The 22,824-nt window shown below is 37.9% G+C and overlaps 1 protein-coding gene across 2 annotated transcripts in view; it reads right to left on the minus strand.

Moving 5' to 3' along the window:
- Nucleotides 1–326: 326 nt before the first annotated feature.
- Nucleotides 327–22,824, minus strand: part of lekr1 (leucine, glutamate and lysine rich 1) — a 76,413-nt gene continuing 53,915 nt past the window's right edge. For both annotated transcript variants that reach the window (XM_041995444.1, XM_041995445.1), the window contains 4 exons: nucleotides 14,399–14,474; nucleotides 10,985–11,146; nucleotides 8,959–9,147; nucleotides 327–1,892 (listed from right to left, as the gene is read on the minus strand). In XM_041995444.1, the coding sequence (XP_041851378.1) occupies nucleotides 1,467–1,892; nucleotides 8,959–9,147; nucleotides 10,985–11,146; nucleotides 14,399–14,474 (853 nt within the window). In that variant the 3' untranslated portion in view covers nucleotides 327–1,466. The remainder of the gene's footprint in view (nucleotides 1,893–8,958; nucleotides 9,148–10,984; nucleotides 11,147–14,398; nucleotides 14,475–22,824) is intronic.

Genomic DNA, 22,824 nt, shown 5'->3' on the forward strand with positions numbered 1-22,824 from the left:
CCTCATCATGTGTTGTCCAATTAGTTTGCTTTGATGCCATCAGGCCGGCGCTACCATGCCCCTCAAAGGAGAACCAATAGATAATCTACATCTTTTATTCCTTCAGCTGTCGCACTTCTTAACTCTGACAGAAGTAATTTTAAATCACATTTATTCTCTTAGCTGGGCTAACAAGTGTCTTAGCCTGTTGTTTTATTGTTGATTATTTAATGTGTTTATTTGTCGTGTCTTCCAGTGATCTCATGGGTACTGTGTACTGATTATGTCTGACACACTGCACTTTGCTGCAAATGAATTGCCCATACAGGATAAATAAAGTTTTCTGAATCTGAACCATGCTCTATCTCCCAGCACTAAGGTGAGCTCAGTTTGTCGACCAAAGTGTCATGTGCCCATCACTGCCTGGATCTGAAAGTGAGAAGTATCTGCAGCTACTGCAGAATTATTAGACCTGGAACAAAATGATGATTATACCACATCTGACTGAAGACAGAAGCTGGATTATAGTAGGTATTAGTAATTCTTTCTTTTTTATCAGTATTAGAGAGACTAAAGCATTGTGACATTATGCAGCTTATGTTAAATGGAATGAAATGTGGATAAATTAGACCTTTACAAGAGCACTATTATGTTTATGAAATTTGTTGCTGTGTATGTCAGAACATCCTCTGTACATGGACTAAAGGTTTCTGCAGCTAAGCCATGTGAATGTGTGTTTTGTCAAACAGGAAACGTTGCCAGGGTAAAGTAATGTTTTTTATGTATGAGTGAGGTGCACGTGCGCATTGTCCCACAGATGGACTGGAAGAGAGGGAAGTAGGGACGTCAAATCAAAAGCTTGTGTGCATGTGTGGCAGTAAGCAGGGAAATGCGGTCCATACCTCACACACTTCATGCGTTTCTCCTATTGTGCCAATTCATCCCAAATGTGGAGAGAGAGGAAGAAAGAGGAGGGGGACGGATGGAAAGATCCTCCACAGAGTGAATGATGTCAGGAACACACAAAGCCTGAAGGGAGAGTCCTGGGTAATTGTTGCACGCATGTAGGGGGGGTGACCATCATAGAGTTTCTTTTGTGTTTGCCCGCCTTTTGTTTGCATCCACAAGTGGGATGGGACCTGCTGTCGTGCTACTTCAGTCCTGCCTTTATTACAGTCTGCGTGTGTCTGTGTGTGTTCGTGCAATCCTATGCATGCCATAGAGACTGAGCATCAGTTTGCAAAACACTGCATGCATATCTGCTGGTAAACATGCATACTGGGTTACTCGCTGCCTGAAAAAGACTGATTATGTATGCATGGAGGTGTATGTAACTTTTTGAAAACCAATATTTGACTTGGACTTTAAGGGAACAAGAATTACAAAAAAATGTATTTATTTCTCAAATGCAGCTTAAGATACAAGTCTTTTTTAAAACATGTGTCATTTTTATTCCAGAAAAAGTTCTTCATTTAGCTAACTTTTTATTATTTCTCTTTTCTCCCCATTATCACACTGACTCTATTGCTTGCTTTCAGTCGGGGTAGTGTCCCTTTATGCTTCTTTTCTCCACCAAACACTCCACCACTACTCCAGGACTCCAAACTCCTTCCTGCTCCTCTGACCTCTGTGTCCAGGCCTCTGTTTTTGTCTGTGCAGGCAGGAGAGGGCAAGAGAGTGTTTGAGGAGGTTGAGGAGCGACTTAGAGGTTCTCTGGTTTGACTGTGGGGATAAAAGGTCTTATTCCCTGGGGGTGTTTGTCTCTTCATGACGTCTGGAGGAGGCCTGGAGGAGCCCTGATGAGATGGTGCAGATTGCTGCTCAAAAAGCTCCTGCTGAGCTCGAGACAGAGCAGCAGTCAGCTCCTCCCTCTCCTCACACTCCCTTCTTACCGTCTCTTGGTGTAACGCCACCTGGAAAGTGATGAGGCAGAGAGCGTAAACATATAATTATATAAACTTAACTGTTTTTGTGATCCATTTAAATGGGGAACGCCGGACATTGACCAAGCTAGATTTGGAGTGCACAGGTGGCAAGACATGAGACAAAAAGTACACTGCAGAAATCATATTAGTTTTGTTTACAGCATATCCAGAATGATGGATGAGATCACTGAGTTGTTCATAATAAAAGTGGATTTGTTTAACATTGATAGAAGTCCTGCATGTAGAAAACAATATAGAGACATCCAGATGAGAGTATGAAAATACTGCCTCTATCCCGCTGCTTAACCTAATTGCTTCTGGTAACTACAGTTTAGTTAAACTACCGACGTCACTAACGCAACATATCTATTTAATCTCCACACAGACAAGAGTGCAAAACTGCCCACTTTTTGTGGCTTTAGGAGAAATTGGGACTGTGTATCTGGCAAATGAGCAGAAAATGAATTATAAGAACCTTGAGGAGTTTCCTTGTAAACCAAGTTTCTGTCAAACATGCTACATGATAAATATTTGGAACCCACATTGTTTACTTCAGTGTTTACTAGCCTACCCATAGCCAACAGCCTTTTCAGCCCCTTCCTGTCATCTTTCATGTTAATCCATTAACCAGTGGAATAATGTAACTTTTGAAAGAAATGCGCATTATACTAACCTGTTGAAAAGTAAAAACGCTGCTCTCCTGTTACCTGTTACTTTGTTTTAGATAATTTAAAACAAAGCAGTATTTGTCTTAATAAAGCAATAATATTTTAGCCAGTAAATTTTATTCATTTTCACTGTTTAACACATTTTAGGGCAGGTGCTGACAACACTTCCTCTGATGATAGCAGCAGCTTGTGATGCTGCTGAAATCTGTTTCAGGTCAACAAGGGGACTGTTGACCCTAATTACTGGTAGTCAAATGTCCCTCAGGGGGGTCAGCCTGAAATAATCCCAGCTATGTTATACAGATGTTGGCCAGTCAAGGAATATTTCATATAAATTTGCCATGAAACACTTCTGCCTCAGGCAAACCTGTGGATCTATTCCTATTTTATAGTGCAGACATGTGACCTGGATGTAATTTTTAGGGTGGCCAAAAGCTTTCTCAAATCCTTTTTAAAAGTGTATAAGTGTATACTGTTTATGTAGCAAGTCAGTGAGGTGAACTGGCATAATTTACCATTTAATTTCTCAGCCTTTAACTTTATTTAAATACTTAAAGTGGGGCTATCTTTTATTTCTTTTTTCAACTAGGTGAGGGTACACGTGCCCTTGTACTCAGGTGTAAACAAAGAACACAAACAAAAATTGAGCCCACTCATAAAAATGTTACTTGAAAAACCTCCAAAGGCTACCTCTACTACCTCTACTACCAAGTCTGGTAGTAGAGGTGACACTAATGGTGAAGTTGCAATGCTTTGCGAGAGGTAGGAAACAGAAGAGAATAATAAAAGAAACTACAGAAACCTGCCACTTCAATCTGAAAATCAATGTTTCTACAGTGTTAAAAAAAAAGAGGTGACTACTCTGAGCAACTTGATGACACTAAGAAACTGGCATAGAGAGACTCTGTCAGCAAGACCCAACAGGCAACACAGTCACAGCGATGCAGTATTAATAGGACACAACACACATTTTGCAGTATTATGTATGATACATGGTAAACACACGTGAAGCAAGAGAATGAAGCAAAAAGAATATACAGAAAAAAAACAAAAAACAGGCAAACTGATAAATGCAAACAAAAAGTTTGAAACAAATCACGTACTAGTGGAATTTAATCACATGACTGGAAGCAACATGGGACACATTAGATGGTTTACATCCTCACATCTACTGACAAATAAAGCTTGATTAAGTCGGGTCTGATTAGAATAAACTGCAGTTTGTAACGGCCTTACAGAAAAAGAAAAGAAAGCTGCTCTCTTCACATCCTAGGCTAGAATTTTTAATTAAAAAGTCATTTTTTAGGGCTCCTTGTGGCTTCATCCTGATTTCACATGCATTTCCTACCAGTATGGTGCAAGGTTATAAATACTGCTCACTGGCTCATTTAATTACAAACATGTGCCATTTGTAGGTTTACATCACTACGGCCATCTGCCATTTAATAACAGACATGTGTTGTGTGCATCCTCTAATTATTAAACGAAAATGCTAAATACTGAAGTTTAGCGGATATAGACGATATAGGCAGATGCCTGTTGGCAGTCTGTGTGGGCTCTTGATGTAATTAACACATTAATCGTAAATCTTGATTCCCCCACATGGTACACATGGTTTTGAAACAACAAAGAGTGTGGTACAGGGATGATAAGCAGACAGTGTGGTTTCCATTTTAGGCCACAAGTGATAATTACAGAATAATGCTAAACATAATTACAGTAGCTCTAGAGGATAATTCCTTACATCACTGACTGAGGTATACAATATATATATTCAGTGAACTGAATAATGGGCTATTTTATCTATTTCTAAAGGTTCTGCAAGCCAAAATACAGACCCAACTCTCCAACACTTGCAGAGTCATCCCATCCCAGTTTTAGTTAAAGTAACCTTCCTTTATACTTACAATAACCGTGCTTTATCAAATAACTTTTGTTTTAAGTCACCATTGTTTTATCTCTTGGGCCTAAAGTATTATGCAACTATCTGCAAACAGTCCAGGTAATGCCATCTTACCCCTTACCTCATGCTTATGCCTGGAGGTTGCAAAGGTGGAAAGTGGGACAGATGCATCGTGTAAAATCAGCATTTCAGATGGTGTATGTAGGCTGTTCCAGTATAAAGCGGTATAAAAACACATGGCTGAAACAATGTGCAACCACTTACAGCGCATACTGTACCTGCTGACATTAGCCTGTGAGGGAAAAAAAGCTGCTGGTTAAATTTTAAGACTAGTTACACTCACACACACAGCAATTAGATACTGCCTAATGCAGAGGTCAGTACCCTCTCACCTTATAGAAACTGGGCTCAATTTGACCCTCAGGTATCAGTTTAATTTACTACCCTCTTGTCTATTGTGATGCCTGAGGGTTAAACTGTTCCTAATAATTTCTCACTAATCAATCTTTATAAATGTTTTTTTATGCATGCAATGCATTTTATCTAAACTAAATTAGCTGTGAGGAACATGAATATGCTACCTAAGAGGTTTTAGGGGAAAGATGTAAAGCATTGTTAGCTGCCATGAGTAAAAACAGAAAATGTTGCAACTTGTCTGTTCAGAGGCTTATGGCTGTATCTTCATCTTGTCCTTATTGTTCAGTGAGGAAAATCCTACTTGATGGAGGAAATATAATAAACGCTCACTTCCCCCCATATTCTTTAGCAAAATTTCTCTATTTTTGTCAAGAACTTTCAACGTTTGAGTATATACTGGGGAGTTTCTATGTGCCACTATATCCATGTTTCATGTCCTTATATCATTGTGTGCATGACCATTTGTACACACGAGGCCATTTTCTTTAGGCGCGCGTATAAGACTTAGAGAGCGAGTCTCCTTCCTGTAAGTTTACATGCCAGCATGTGTTAGATTATATGTGTGTGTGTGTCTGTGTGTAGATGTGTGTCGTGCATGGCAACCATCATTAGGGGCCCATAGTGAGAGCAGGATTACGAGGTTATTAGATGGAAGTCACACGCAACCTAACAGAGCCCCTGCTTTTAATCTTACACTGTAAAACCCATTCCAGTGGCAACACACACACACACGCACGCACACACACATATAAAGTACAGTCAAAGATGTCTAGAAGTTAGCAATAACAAGCTTTTCTTCACATAAATCACACACCCACACACAGAATTTTGACCTTGCGTGTGTTGTGTAACCTCGGTAAATGATGGGAGGTTAAAGGTCAGGGGTCTTTTTGTTCAGAGACAGTGATGTTTGTCTCTTGTCCTGTTTAAATGCAACAAAGCCACAGACAAAGGGGAGGGGGGATGAAGATGCTTTGAGGGGGAAGAGAGGGACAAAGACAGACTGACAGAGTTTGGGTGGGGGTGGAGAGAAAAACAAATGAAGCCAAGAAATGAGGGAGGACAGAGATTTAGAGTGGGGCACCACCTGTAGGTGTTTGTGCATGTGGGTTATAATATGTGACTCTTTTAACAATTACACACTTATTCCTACACTGACTCATGCATTATGAGTTTATAAGGACAATTGTTTTTATAATAAAAAATCACAAACACAATGATTTTTTTTTTTTGTTCTTTTTTTTTTAAAGTCTAAACGCTTTAAAAGTTTCTGTGTTTTTTGTGACCCAGTCATCATCCCCTAAGACTGATCATTATTTCATTGTGTGGAAAAGCTGGTGAGTGAAAGGTCACTGATATGGTCCATCACTTGAGGAAACTGCTCAATGTCCAAGCAGTTGCTAAGCAACACAGTGACATCACAAGGTCATGATCAAAACGCAGTTTTCTCAAACCAGCATACACAAACATTTACAGATTTTCTAAAGAGAAAAATGATAAAAGCAAGGAGCAATCAATAAAGGGACTGAAGAACAGAACAGAAAGAAAGAAAGAAAGAAAGAAAGAAAGAAAGAAAGAAAGAAAGAAAGAAAGAAAGAAAGAAAGAAAGAAAAAAGAAAGAAAGAAAGAAAGAAAGAAAGAAAGAAAGAAAGAAAGAAAGAAAGAAAGAAAGAAAGAAAGAAAACAAAGATTATGCCAACTGATCTGCTGCTGATCTGCCACAGCACAGTAAAAAATGGCTCCTTTAAATTAGATGAGAAAGAAGAGAAAGATGAGGCTGGTGGGGGGAAGGAGCTGCTAGACCAAAGGTCCAAGACTGACATAAAAGAGCATGTCAGCTGTGAAACTGGTATCAGGGCACCTTGAACTGGCTGAACCTCTCTGGACAGGCACTCTGAAAGGGAGGCAGTTAAAGAGGCTGATGGAGGACAGCGAGGGAGGGCTGTCAGAGGGCTGTCAGACTCCATCGCTACAAAGCACAGCTGGATGGATGAGGGAGGGACGAGGGGGGAAAGTGACATGAGCTGATGGACAGATGATGAGAAGATAGGAGGCAACAACTTGACTCCATAACCTCTGCTGACTAGAATCTGATGGTTTTGTTTCTGATATTCTGACTTCAAATTAAAAAAATGGAACAGCAGAAAGAACTTCATATAAGGATCATCATAAATTTGTTGGTGTTTTAGGGAAGAAAGCTCATGAAAACTGTAAATGAGAAGGGCAAAATAAATTATTTTGAGGGATCATTTGTATCTCACGTATAATTCCCACTTGTATTTGGGTTTTGAAGCTCTCGTAGCAGTTTTGAACACGGTGTTGGGCTGACAGATTTACATGATGTCATACAAGATGCACCCTCCTGCTTAGCTATGCATTCTGACTGGAGGCTTGATTTTTTCCCCCTTGCACAACTGAATAAATTTACATAAAAATATATAAAAATGTCATCTTGTAATGTGAGATATTTCCCTCAGAGATAAAACACATGATCTACTTGGCTTTTTAGCCTCTAAAGAGCCTTTCCACATCTTTCAGGTCTTTCAAGTACAATCTAGAAAAAAAACAACCAACCAAAAAAAAAAAAAACTCCCAGGTATAGTTGCTCAAACACACTTCTAAGGGTAACATTTTTTTGTGTTATTATAAGTCATAAACTTAAAATATCATCTACAAAATAAGGGCCACCAGAGAGGAGCACTCAGGAAAAAAAATCTTCTTTTAGAGTGATAAATTTTAGACCGAAACTGTTTACCCCATCCCAGTGCTGGAGTGAAAACTTTAGTGTCTGGTGCCCATATGTAAAAGAAATGAGCTGCCAGAGGGAGATCAAATAAACTGCATCCACTTTGTGAGGAGGAGATAGCACATTTAAAGTTCTTAGAACAAAAGTTTATCATGAGTCACGTATATCAGCGAAGCTTTAAAGCTATTAGGGCAAAACTGTGCTGTCATAGAGGTGGTTTCTCTTCTGATGGAGTAGGAGAGGTTTAAACCTGGTTTAACTGAGCAGAATAATACTTGATTAGTCCCAAAGGGAAATTAAATTGTAGCACTGTATAATTTACCAAAAGATAATAGCTATGTTGCTCTTGAAAGGTTTTCAAACCATAAAAATGTGAGGCCCTTTTCAGATATGAACACATTTAGTCTTTGAGGACCAGTTTTTAGAAAATATTAAACAAATTGTTAATTTAAAAAAATATATATCTGTGGTTTTATTGGAAAGCTTAAGATCTCTATATGTTTTGCAATTAGTGGGATTCCATTTTAATTTAATTAATAAGTGTCTTTAAAAAAGTTATAAAGTAGATAAAAGCAGAAGATAGAGATAAAAAACAAGAACTGTATGAGAAGAAAATTAAGTTAGAGGGCAGACAAGGAAACAAGTTTGTGTGGGATTGTGTGTATGTGTTAGTGGTTGGACAGCTGAGGTGTGTCGTGACTGCTGCCTCAGACAGACGCCATGTGTCACACACACAGATAGAAACGCTGTAAACACATCCACACTGAATGTCTGGCAAAGTCACTGCGGCTCACCAGTTTAGGAAGCTGTCCTTCCTGTCCTGGCCTTTTTATCCTTCATAAAATTTGCTCCCTTACTCCCTTTCATTCACTCCGTCACATCCATGTATGCACAGTGGCTCTCCCTAATTACTCCCTTCAAACTCCTTATGTGTACACTCCATCACGATTTTACTGTGTACCGTTTCCATCTTTTCACCTTTTATTTCAGTTTAAAGCAGCTGCATTTGGATGGTGCTGGCACAGAGATCCATCCCTTCACACTCTGCTGCCAAAGCAAACAGGAACTCTGCCTTTCTCTCTCTATTTCTGTTCATTTAAATCTCCCTCACTCTGTTCATTCATAATCACACTCAGACAAATGCACACTTACTAAATTTAATCTAGCCCTGTGTGAACGGTGTTGGCACAGAAACACACCAATGGAATATATTAAGCAAATGCAAATTCCTTTGTTCTCACATGCACACTCTCTTTCTTATGCAACCGAACACCATGCTTTGGAGACACATTAGCAACACACATGTGCAGACATACACACCTCTTCCATTAGTTCAGCATTCTTCACAGTCATCAGCTCTAGTTCAGCGTGAGCTTGGCTCAGCTTTTGTGCCTCCTGTTGCCGTATCTCCTCCTCTCTCCTCTTCCTCTCCTTGTCTTGTTTCCTCCTCTCTTCCTCCCTGCTCCCTCTCTCATGCAGGTTTTGTACCTCCTGCTCTTTCTCCTCCAACTGGAGAGGAATGATGTCAGTTTGTAGGGAGAAACAGTTATTAGTGTAAAGAGGACAGGATTACTGTTTCAAGAAATGATGATTTTCATTGTTTGATTTTTACACTCACCAATTCAAACATATTACAAGGATTACAGGGAAATTGAGATTACATTAAGTCTAAACGCTTTAAAAGTTTCTGTGTTTTTCGTGACCCAGACTAGACTCTGCACAGGAAGTGGGCAGAAGGGGAATTTACAGTGACAGACCAATGGGAGCTGAAGAAGTTGAGGGGGATTTAAGTATTTAACTGCACTATGGAAATTCATTGCCAGTCAAAAAGAATCTTTCGTGTATTCATTGTGCGTTATTGCTACTCATACAGAAAGTGTTAAAATGTGGGTGGATATATATTTACGCATGTAGGAGGGCTGTTTGCCTGCTGGTGCCATTTTCTGTTGTTTTACCTCCACTGTCTGGATAGAGACAGAGTGCTCTGTCACTGCTTCCTCTCAAACCACAATATTAATCATTCTGTCTGCATGCAAACGTGTGTTCCAAGAATACTGAAGGCATGCAAGGTAAATAACCACATGCATACAAGCGGAACAGAGGATAGCAATGTAGACTGATGAGGCAAGTTCCTGGAGGCTGTTGCAGCAGCTGTTTCTAGGTTCAGGCTTGTCCTTATCATAAACAAAAGTATTTCAGATTGGATGATCTACATCAAACCGAGTTATGGTTCAGGAAGCTGTGCCAAAAAAAAAAAAAAAAAAATTCTTACATTTAAATTTAAAGCTCCACAGCTGATAAGCTGCTCAGCAATTTTGCTGTTTTTTCTAAAGGAAAAAAGACCATCATTGCTCATTTGATAGTTTTAAAATTTTCCCGTTTTGACAAAGAATTTGGGAAAAAATTTACACAACTGATGCAACCTAAACCTTGTCAAAGTGAAAAAGAGAAGTCAAATAAGTTGAATGGTGGATGTTTGTGGAAGTGAAAACTGCCAAAAGAGAAAAAAAAAACAAAAGCAAAATGGATGGATAGGAAATTAAAAAAGAACACAAGAATGATTGATGATTGAGAATAAAGAATGATGAGATTAATCAGACCAGGCAACGCTGCAGCCACACTCAGTTTTAGTCAATTTCATAAGTCAAGGCCAAACTTGAACCAAACAGAATACACATCTAGGTCATATTTGCACTAAACATGTTTTGTTATCTTGGTATTGGTGCGGTGTGGTCTTTTGCTGCTGTAGTTAATCTGTTGTGGGGTTAGAGATGGTATTCTGCATACCTTGGTTGTAACCAGTGGATTTGTTTTAGTTACAGTTGCCTTTCTATCATCTCCCATCGGTCTGCCCTGACTTCTGACATGACAGTCTGCTCACTGGATAGTTTTTCTTTTTGGAGCATCTCTCTAAACCCTAGAGGCAATTTTGTGTGAAAATCCCTGTAGGTCAGCAGTTTCTGAAATACTTACACTAGCCAGTCTGGCACCAACAAACATGCCATATTCAAATTCCCCTTTCTGATGCTCAGTTTGCACTTCAGCAAGCCATCTTGACCATTTCTACATGTCTAAATGTATTGAGTTGCTGACATGTGATTTCCTGATGAGTTATTTGTGTTAACAAGCAACAGGTGGACCTGGTATAGAGGCCAGTGAATGTATACGATGCATGTTTTATCTGATTATTTTAAACTTCAAAATAAACTTCTACAATAAATCGGAAATGGACAGAGGAAAAACAAAAATTAAAGGACAATCAAAAAAGTTTGAAATTATGAAAAAAAAAACTTTCCTAATCTTTCCTGTTCCCCTAAGTATTGCAACATAAAATATTTAAATGCACCTTCTGCCGAAGCTGTGAGTTTTCTTGTTGCCACTTCAGAAGCAGCATCTTCTTCTCCCTCTCCTTCTCCAGCTCTAACTCTGCCTCCCTGCGAAGCTCCTCCCTCTGCTGCTTCTGGTGAAATGCACTATGGGATCTGTGTTCTTCAAGTGCAGCAGCCAGCTACAAAAATCAAAAGCAAAGACATAAGCGCAACATAAATTAACACAATGCCAGTTTACATTGTTTACAAATGAAAGTTTTTCTTTCCCATAGTAATGACAATAGTACACCAACTGATTAAAACAAATAAAGACTTTTCCATTTTCTCTTATTAATTAAAAAATAAATGTACATATGGTGGATTTTAATCCAGCCCACATAGCTGGGCCTGTCTCCACTGTAAAGTTTAAAGAGGGCATTAATTTACAATATAAACAGGAAAGACAAACACAGATTTGTTGGTGCACCTGCAAATGCATCTGAGGAGCTCCTCTGTGCTAACAAAGTCTAGCTAGAGATTGGTGTTACAGTTTCATTAACTTCTCTCTCTTATTGTTGATATTCTGCCTCTTCACTAAAGAGGACACAAATACACACATCGATGTATTAGCGCCAGCCTCACAATGATGGCAGTCACAGTCGCTGTCTAACCTTTTACACACAGTTATGTCAAAATTTGTTATTGTTCCATGTTGCATTACATGACATTGGTGTTGACTGAACTAGTCACAATGAATGTCTTTGTTAAGGAAAGTGAGTGGCCTTGTCATTGCACTTGCCCAGTATAAAAATAAATTGTCGGGCATATGAAACGCCAGCTTTGGCCTTTCTTTGGGCAGTAAGTTACATGTGATATTTGTTTGTCAGACTCAGCCAAGGCCATCATGTTTCCTTTCTACCAGCACAAGACATCAGACGAACTGGACCGAGACCATTGTGATTGTGTGTGTGTGTGTGTGTTTTTTTTCCTGTATGCGTGCCTGCAAGGGTAAAAAAAAAAAAAAAAAACGTGGCAAAAAGAGAGAGGGAGAAAAAAAAGATTGGCGTGTGAAAATGTGTGTATTTGAGCTTGTGCGTGCGTGTGTGTTATGGTTTTGGTTTGAGAGTCTGTATGCGAGACTAAGATTGCGTGTGTTGGATCAAATAAGAAAACACCACTTCCTCTTTGCTGGGTGAATGTACGTGTGAGGAGCATAGATGGTTTATGTTGTGTACATCCTTGTACACATGTGTGTGTGTGTGTGAGCATGAGTATGTTCACAGCTGCAGTTTGTATTTGAAAAAGGGACTACTTCCTTTACCATGTGCGATCAGGAAGCTCAGAATGAACAATAACCTGTATGAAAGTGTGTGTGGGAGCTATCTTAACACATATTGTGTTAATATCCTTACATGTATATAAGCTTGTATTTGCGTGTCAGTTTTATATGTAGTTTTGGATCTTTTTGAAGAGAATAATAAGCCAGAAAAGAACAGAAAGACGAATTAATCCACACTGACTCACAGACATGTTCATCACCCAGTGCACACTTCCACACATAACCCCTTTTCTTGTTTGTTTTAAGGAATTTTTTTTTTTCATTTGCCCCGCTTAGTGAAGCTTTTTCCACACACATCTGCTTTAATCTCACAAATCTCCAGCTGTCAGTATGTTGTGGACTTATTAATGGTGTCTGTAATGACTGATCACGGCTCCTAAGTTCAGAATCCAACTCTATATGCTCTGCAGATCAATACATATGACTGCGTTGCTTTTTTTTATTATAAATACTGTGTTTTCTCAGTAAATGTTTCTATAAGTGTGGTAAAAACAACAACAACAACAACAACAAAAAAAAAAGACAAAAAAAACTGAATATCTGTTTTATTTCAGCTTGAGCTGTGCTGCTAATCAAGACAAAGTGAGTTCAGATGATGCAAACACCTGAGTGGAGATCAAGGTTTTATTGGATTTAATGAGCTAAAGCTTTAAGTAAATTCATGCTTTTTTCATAAATGCACTACAGAACTAGATTAGTGATAAAAGAAGCGTGGGTGCTGAGCAAAGCAAAGTGCCATAATTGTATTTTAAGGTACTTTTTTTAACTAGAAATAGCTCTTTTGCTAAGCTGATTCTGCTTGATTCTAACCAGTAATAAAACACTCATTTTCAGGCAAAAGCACAGCAAAATACGTTTCCTATATAAGAATCTATTTGATAAAATGTTACACAATACATTGAAACTTACTGTTGTGTTTCTTTACTCTGTGCTGTGACGCAAAGCTAAACCTCAGTGACTCTTCCCACCAGACAGTCAGACGGTGCAAGACACAGTACAACACTGTTTGCCTAATAAAACACAGACTGATTTTGTGTGTGAGTATATGTGCATATACTATGTGTGTGTGTGTTCAGTTTATCGAGTGTTAAACATACTGGTGGTCTTGGAGCCTTAAAATCCCATCCACATTGTGTGTCAGGATTCTCCCCATTAAACCCCACTGAACTGTCACAATGGCCTGGATGCCGTCCTAAACGTCTGTTTACTTCAACGTCTGCCAGTTGTAAACTCATACACCCACGGTCACAAAGCTCAGCCGCGATTTGTTTGAGTTCGTCGCTTATAATCAAAACACTGTATTGTAGACATCACATCTTCGCAATGAGATTACAATAGTAGAACGTTTCTGTCTGTTCAGAAGTTGCCAAGATCCTTTATGACGATCTGCTGACCTTGTATGTGACCCAGTGTTCATTTTGATTATAGTAGCTTTCATTTGCCCCACATGTTTCAGCCTCTTTGCAACTTTGCATGCAAAAAAAGTAGCAGGCAATCTAAACACATTGATTTGTAGCTTGAACATATTGCTATGTTTCTTTTAAAAAAGCACAACATGACATGTTTGGTAAAGGCTTTATATCACCAATAACAATATCAGAAATAAAAAGCCTGGATTGCGTATGTGCACGTCCCACAAACTAAGATAGTACAGTCTGATGATATTAATATATCATCAGACTGTACTATCTTAGTTATTGTAACCTTGTCTAAAAATATTTGTTTTGAGACTTTACACGTTAGAAAGGTTTACATTTTAACCTGTTTTAAACAACAAATAGAAATTCATTTTTTCAGTTATTTTTTCTAAAAACTTTAATATGCAGAATGTAGCACAGTCTATTGTTGTTTTTAAATGTCTAATTATACTGAGTAATAAAATTAAAATACTTGACCTGCTTTAAAGTGATTGATATAAATGGTGACTGAACAATGGTTCCTGAAGTAAATTGAAATAATTTCTTATTTGTGATATTGGCAAACTGTTCTCTATTGAATCAACATATTATTGTATTGTGATCAAATTTGTTGATCTAGCTCTTAAAAAAGGTGTTTAGTCATTTGTATAATTATCTTTAGTTGTGGTAAAAAAAAAAAATTAAAAAAGAATTACTTGTATGGCCAGTTGTTGTCTGTTCTCTTCCTTCATCTTGGCTATGGCTTCGATGTGAGACTTCATCAAAAAATCTCTGTAAACACAAACAAAATACACACACATTGAAGCATTAGATAAAGAAAAAAAATCTAATCTTGTAATACAAATTACGTACAACATCCATGCTCTTCCTTCATCATAATAACATGTCCACTTAGAGCAAACTGCACAGTGAGAATATAAATGTAGCATCGGGTCAGCTGCAACATCTGAATTCATGTTCAAATAACAACTGCCCCTGGGCTGAATAACTCATAGCCATACATGATATGACAGCCATCTGTCTCTAAAACCAAATGGAAGTCTGCTGGATGTGGTCTAAGATTCTCATATAGGACCCAACAACATGTCCACAGTCACTGGCTGCTTTAGCCAAAAAATGTGCAGCTCCAATGAAACAACAAGTCTGTGAACGAGTGACCAAAGCTCTCACACATACACAGATACATGACTTCATCAGCCATTTTAACAGTGCAGCACATTCTGTAACAGAACGGATAAGAACAGCAAGTACCCCGACATCACTCGTAGTGTTGCGTCGATACTCTTTACATGTGCTTCTTTGTTTATGAGGTTTTCAACACGCCATTTCTGCATAAAGAAGATTTAAACTGCCTTAGGGCAAAGAAAGAAACAGAGAAAGAAAAAATTTAAGTAAGACTGTGGGAGATGAGTTCGTTTTAGCTGGAAAGGGTGAACTTCATTGATTTGTTGATCTTCTATTCAATCATTTCAGCAGCTGGTCTGGCTGGTAGAAGGAGAAGGAACGTCTCAGAGCAACAAAAGACACGTAGAGGAGCTGAGGGCTTTTAGCAAATATTTACAGGTTGAATTGGAGGCAAAGACTCTTTAAGGAAGCTTGCAGAGAATTTCTAAGCATTCTGTTAGAAAGACTTATCATCCAAAACAGTGATACATGTACTGACTCTTAAAAAAGTTTGTATGTGCAGAAGTGTTGCTACTGGTGCATACAAATGGCATGGCAGCATTCCAGGAAAAAATCCATATGTGTTACAGTTTTATAGCACTTTGTACATCTAAGTGGAAGCCATCTGTGTTAGAAAAGTGTCCGTGTGAGGTGATATCTTTGTGTGCACAGGTGTGTGCACTTGACTCACTTTGTATCTGATAGAGGACACAATCTGTAGTACATTCCATATCTTTCTGGTCAGGGCAGACATAATATTATTCACTCCACTGGCTCTGGCTAATCACATCAGCCCACTCACCGCACATACACACATACAGCAATGCACAAAAATAGATGTAGCCAGACATCCATGCATAAGTGCTCCCAGAGAGTTGCAAGTTTAATGCCAAGATCTGACTCCCATTTAAATGTGCTTAGGAACTAAGGAAGTCAAGCTAAGGAGGTGTTTCAAACCATCCACCAGAGAAAATTGTTCTTCTTTGAGACATTGTTACCATGCAACATACAATAATCTGCATGTCTCAGATAATACATTGTTGTGTATTTGTGTCTGTGTGTATGTACCATCTGTTTTTTTTTTTTTTAAGCTAAGGCTTTGCTAGTGAGAAACCGCTGGAAGTGAGGATCTGACAGATTTATGAAGCTGAAGCCTTTTTAATATGTAACAAACCGCTGATGCATACAATATCTATATATGTCTGTGTGTGAATGTGTTTGAGTGTGTGCGCGCCCGTCCTGTCAGATATATTCAGATGTAATAAAAAAAAGATCTCTAGAAAGATAGTGTACCAGCAGTTTTAAAAGTAACGTTGAGCCTGCATGTGCATACGTTAGGTTTGTGTGTCTGTGTGTGACCCCCACCCCGGGGAGTGTGAGCGTGCAAATTCAGCCCTCAGAAGGAGGTCTGGGGGGATTACAGGGAGGAATGATGGGAAAATCTGGGAACACTCTTTCATTTGCTCACACGCCAGGCTGCTTTTAAGGACAGGCAAGTGTGTGTGTGTGTGCAGTGAGCATGTGTGTGCAGTGTGAGTGGCTGCTACCTCATCAAAAGGCACATTCCCTTTTTCTTCTCTGCTACTATCTTTTGTGTGCACCGAACAAATGATGGTTCTGCTCAAGGCCAATTCTAAATAGTTTTTATTGTGTGTGACTCAACAATGTAGATCAACAGATAACAGGAATCTCTGCTGACGTCATGCATCCTCCAGGCTGTTTTTAGGGACAAAACTCTCCACCTGGAAAGGTGATTATAATTTCAAAGTCAAGAACCGTCTCACAGTCACCAGAATTTCAAAGCAGAAATGGACTCCCTTGTAAAAAAAAAAAAAAAAAAAAGAAAAAAAAAAAAAAACTGACCTAAATTTACAACAATGGCAATTTATTAACTGTGAAAGAAAAAGACTGACAGCCATAATAAAATTTAAGACCCAGACAAGGATGATATAATACTTTCCACTCAACAAAAACAGGGAGAAAAATTGAGAAAACAGAAACAGAAAAAATTGAGCAGAGCAAACATAGACCAAGGAGTTATCTTCTGCCCAAGACAGTAAACCGCTTCACTGTGGACAGGCAGACAGGATGGAGAGCTCTTCAGAACATCATTTTTGTCACGAAAAGTCGGCTGCTCCAAAACCACTTGAAACAAGTCCTCTCACATTTAAAGTGATGGCTGTGGAAGCAAAGATATTCCTGACCTCTCTTGACTTTTAAATCTTTTACTCTCTCCACTTTCTGATGGTTTGACTCTTTTTTCCCCCCTCTCCCAGTTCTTCTCATTGCACACTCTGTTTTTAGGTTTTACTGAAACAAAAGCAGGCTGTCAAATATGGCCTGTGTGTGTGTGTGACTAAGGATGGTGAGTGTGCACGGCCCCTTTGACATAGGAGAGTCAGACCGAGTGTGAAATAACCACTGAAACCAGAGTCATGGCCTCTGACTTTCACCTCAGCCTCACAGCTCCCCTGCCCACCCTGTTTCTCTTTATCCTCCCTCTTTCCTTCATTTCTGTCTTTATTTTTCTCACCAATCCATTTTACAATCCCACCACCTCTTAATCTTACTCTGGTTTAGGGAAACTGCTACCTTCTGGATCGACGGGTGAATCATGTCTGTTACTAAACTTTTTCAGTTGCAGCAATTTGGCTTTTTTGTTCATTTGTAAAGAAAATTAAAAATAATACATTGTTATACTAGTGTTATTTTAATACACAAATTAATCTGCAGATTTTTGGGAATTTTAAATATCTTAGCACCTTCATTAAAATAGTGCACTTTGTAATACTGAACAGAATCATAACACATTTCCATAAAAATTAAATCCATTATTGACTTAATGTGAAGTGTCAGAAAATCTCAAGAGGGCTTAATCACCTTGACTATATAAAAAAAAATCAACCTTTGCAAGGCATTGAAAGGAAATAGAGAAGAAAGTTAATATTTTAAAGAAAATATGTCTTTGTTCTTGTAAATATGGTAATTAATGGGAAGTTAGCAGACTTAACATTTATGAAAGAGTATTTATAAGGGCTCTGCCATTTTTTATGTATATTTGCAATACACCAAGTAATAAATAAAAAAATGAATACATAAATGAGAGGGCAATAAGTTAGAAATAACCCTAAAAACAACAACAACAACAAAAAAAAAACAAAAAAAAAAACAAACAAACAAACAAACAAAAAAAAAAACTCCATGGTCCAACACTACAATGATCAAATTAAGTTTTTGCAGTTAACTAGTTTTAATTATATGATTTTATAAAACTGTGTTTTTTTTAATCAAATAAAATACAATAAAAACATAATATGTTTGATTTACAAAAAAAGTAATAATATAGTCATAAAAGTAGTGATTTAACTTAGATTAGCAACAATACATAAACTCATTAAGTTCAGTATGTCAAGCAGTGGGACAACATCCATATTATTGCAGTGCCTTCTGCACATTCCTTTGCATATATGTAGAAGCTACTCTGCACTGACATGAGACATCGCACTCTATTCCACCTAGGCATGTTACTGGCTATATGTCATACAACCTTTCTAGCACTACAACATCACTTCTTCCACAACAGCAAATGTGACAAGGAACATACTAGAATGGAAAAAGAACATGAGACTAATGACTGTATACCAGATCACATCTGTGGTGATTTAAAACATAATTTACTGAAGGCTGCAGACATAGAACCTGACGGGGAAAACGTGCCGAGAGAAACATGAAAAACAATCTGCAGGAAAATAAGATTTAATGAACCTTGATATGAATACTTGTCAGTTTTACATTTCAGTTAAGTATAACTGATCATATTCTCTTCTATTCTCTTCTATTCTATTCTACAGTCATTTAGCAGATGCTTTTATCCAAAGCGACTTACATTTGAGAGTAAGAACAACACAAGCAAGAATTCAAACAAGACATTTATATTTATAATTATATTTCTGGCACAAATCTATGAAAAATTAAAGACAAATTTTTTTTTAGCATTTTTCACTAATTGTGTCAAATTTACAAAATAGTTGTAGTTTAAAAACAGAAATTAATAGTTTTTTAAAAGGTAAATACTTAAAATTATAATAAATTTGCAAACAAATTTTAGCATTGTAATTATGTTTTAAAACAGTGTTTAAAAGTCAAAGTAATGAACTCATTCTTACTTATCGTATTTTATGTTAGTCTTCCATAAACAAATACTCTACAGTCATTCCCAATAATGTAAAAATCAGTAATGTATATAAGCAAGGAAGAAAAAATAAATAAATAAAAATTATATATATATATATATATATATACAGATAGATAGATAGATAGATAGATAGATAGATAGATAGATAGATAGATAGATAGATAGATAGATAGATAGATAGATAGATAGATAGATAGATAGATAGATAGATAGATAGATAGATAGGTCATACAGGTTCTTCAGGAGATAAGCATGTGTCTGGTTAAATTGTACAACAAAGGTGTTATCAGGGTGCCGTGACATTGTGGAAGGAGGGGTGGAGTGTGTGTTGGGGGAATTGTGCGTCAGCAGGGCTCAGAAGGGGACAATGATGAACCAGATAACTCAGTAAGAAGAAGCACAGGAAGAGGTGTGATGAGGCAGATACTGGGAAAGTGCAGCATTAATCTGTGATGTGAAATTTGTGAGTGAAAAAGACTCGTGAAAAAGTGTGGGAACAGCATGACTTTTCTTGTGGTTGGACATCAGTGGAAGAGGTCTAATACTATAACTTTTTAACGATGGTAAAAAAAAAAAAAAGAAAAGAAATTCTTGGACGTTTGGTGACATACAGACTGACCATTTGCCCTCAAGCAACTTATTCAAGTTCAGCCGAGGACACCGCAGAGAAACAAGCATGGGTGTGTCTTTCAGGCTACCGGGGCTTTCTTTGACTTTCCAGTTTGTGGTGAAGGCTCGGCATTCAAACAGCTTGAAGGGATGCAGCTAGTGCACAAAAACAAGCAGCTTCAATAGTCTTCAAGATGCTCACAGTCTTAAAGTCAAAAAGATGTGCTGAACAGAAAGTGGGGGTTAAAAAAAAAAAAAAGAAAAAGCTGCATGTAGGTCTGAAGCCAAGATCAGTTCTTGGTGAACACAGCTGTGTTGTTGGCTTTCTGAAGTTAATCTGCTTTTCCAAAAGTTTTTAGCTTGGTCCGAACTTTAGCTTCTAGTGGCAGTTTTTCATAGCGGTTATGATAAGGCCAACAATCTCTTTGGTCCTGCAAAGATAGAAAGAAAGCCAGTATGGAATACTCAATTTAATGCAGTATAGGCGCAGAGTGCTACATTCACCCTGACAAGGCCGTAGTTATTGAGGACACCGAGGTCTGGACCTGGGTATTTTTCCACTGTGTGCGGAATAAAATGAATAAAATAAAAACTTTTGAGCTACGTGGTTATCTGAGACTAATTAGTAGTGATGTACGGATTGATACTGAACTATCAATTCCTCCCATATCAACTTTAAATATATTCTCAAACTTATTCTCAAACTAAATCTCCTTCTCATATTAATAATTATCATTAATGCGAACACAGTGGAACGTAACTAAACTATCAGGATAGGTAGGAACTTCTTCTGCCTGCCTTTGTCCTCTGCGAAATAAGGCACAGTGTAGCCTTGCAGCAACACGCCACTACTGATCAGTGATCATTCAGTCCGAAATGCTGCCATGTGTAGAAACATATCAGCTCCACAAAAAGCAATAAGGTCCAGTTTGATGTGTAGGAAGACAACAAACCCTCTTAAACATCTGAGAATCAATCAGAATACAGAAGCAGAGGTGATCTAAGGAGGAAGAGAAGGACAGGTGCAAGACAAATGCCACTCTGGAGTCCTTTGGTGCCGCAGGCAGGTACTATTCAGATACTATCGAGGTACAGAAGGAGAAATGTGGCGTTGTTGGAGACGTGTAACACTGTAGCTGATTTTTTGGAAAGTAATTTCCATCTGTCTGCTAGGTTTATGTTTTTGTACTAAAAATCAACAGGAGTTCCCTGCAATCTTAAAAACTAAGGCTTCCCACTTTGGTCAAATATTCAAATGTGCAGAAACAAATATGGTTATAAGAAATTAAATAAGTAAATGCTACAATTAAAAGCTGCACGAGTTCAGCCTGGCGTGATAAGATAGTGTGAACATAGTAATGCGTCTCTGATATCAGCTCACATCATTTCAACAGGTCCAGATAAGCTTGTCTGCAGAGTAAATCATTACATAAACCAGTTGATATTAAAAAAAATTCACAGCACTGGGAATTAAATGGTTAACTGAAGATTTTTAGATGGATGGATGGATGGATGGATAAAGTGTATGTCCCTGTGTTGTTCAAAACATACTAAATCTGATGGACTCATTCCATTCAGTGTAGACTTCTGACCACAGAGAGATGTGTTTTATTATTCCAGATAAAGAAAAACTAGGGAAGGTGTAGATAACTTTACTTTAAATGTTTTTGATACACTGTGACAAGAGAGATGTGGGAGAAGACAGGATGTTCAAAGGGAGGTAGACAGCAAAAAAAGAGATAAATATAGAAAGATGGAAAAAAGAGACAAGACATTTAAGAGAGGAGGTGGTTTGTGTTAAACATAGTTTGCATCAATTTTAAATAGATTTTGTGCTTTATTTTGGTCTCTTGAGATGTGTGAGCCATAATGGGTGGTGGACCTTGGTATTTCTAAAACCCTAGCTACGGCCCTCACCGTGGAGCACAGTAATAAGTCTGAGGGTTACTTCACATCCATTAGAAAAATTAAAAAATTTAAAACTGCTGGCTGAGTGCCCCTGCCATTTGGTGAACACTAATATAATTAAGAAGGATACAACAGTTTTAAATTATATTTGTTAGGAATTATTGCCAGTGTTGTGTCACAGTAGCACAGAGCTTTGCAGCATCTATTTTAAACCTGCTGGTCAGCTGTTCTGTAAAGAATGCATATTCTCTCTATTCCTGCTTGGTTTTCTCCTATAATATGATCTCTGTTAGCCCTTTGATGAACTTATAACCTCTCCAGGGTCTACCCAGTCTCTTGTCTCTAAGCTGTTTAAACAATACATTTGATATACCGTATAGCTTAAAGTTGAACTTTAAAGGGATATTTTTATCTGTTAGTAAGATGTTATCACAAAATGGATCTAATCCAAAGCAGGTAAATGGGTAATTAGCATGTATGCAAACAAACGTAAGATAAACGACTAGTTTAATGTTATTGCCAAACACCACTATTAGGGACATTTAGTCAATGTGATGAAAAACCACAGCTAAAGTATTAACACAGGCAAACAACCCTACATGGGAGCTTATTGAGCAGTGTGTGCTCTGCAGTGTCGGCCACACAGGGAGAGGTAACACTTCACATTAGACTCTGGGCACAGCTCTTAACACCAAGATGTTCACTCACTCTGCTCCCAGACAAGGGATGTAGGCTTTTGGTTTGCATTGATTTTTGCTGTTCCACACCCTGTGTCCTCTCAGGCAGAAAAGAGTTGTAAATATTTAACATTAGAACATTACAGCCCATTTCCCAGCTTAGTGTTTAGGCAGCAACTAGTCTGCAGTTTCACTGCAGAGAAAATGGTTCTGGTTCTTAGGTAGAAATGGTCAGTACTGTAACACAAAAAGCAACTAAACTTATTGTGCTGTTCATAAATCAGTATCTTCAATATATAAGCTGTCTTTCCGACAGCAGTCAGCTGTAGAAAATTGTTTTGTTTTTCTCACTGGTTACAGTTTTACAGAGCAATATTAGCAATAAAAGTAGGTTTTTAGTGATTTCTTAGAGAACTATTTGTTTACGAAAGACTGGTTTGTGCATCAGCTTACCACTGAAAATATTTAAATTAAAACTTATGATCACACAAAGTTTGAGGTTCTAGATGAAGAGCAGAATACAACAGATTAACGTGGTTTAGAGCATTAATAAGAGGAAAGTAAAGAG

This window comes from Melanotaenia boesemani, chromosome 9 (assembly GCF_017639745.1).
Source record: "Melanotaenia boesemani isolate fMelBoe1 chromosome 9, fMelBoe1.pri, whole genome shotgun sequence".
Classification (NCBI taxonomy): domain Eukaryota; kingdom Metazoa; phylum Chordata; class Actinopteri; order Atheriniformes; family Melanotaeniidae; genus Melanotaenia; species Melanotaenia boesemani.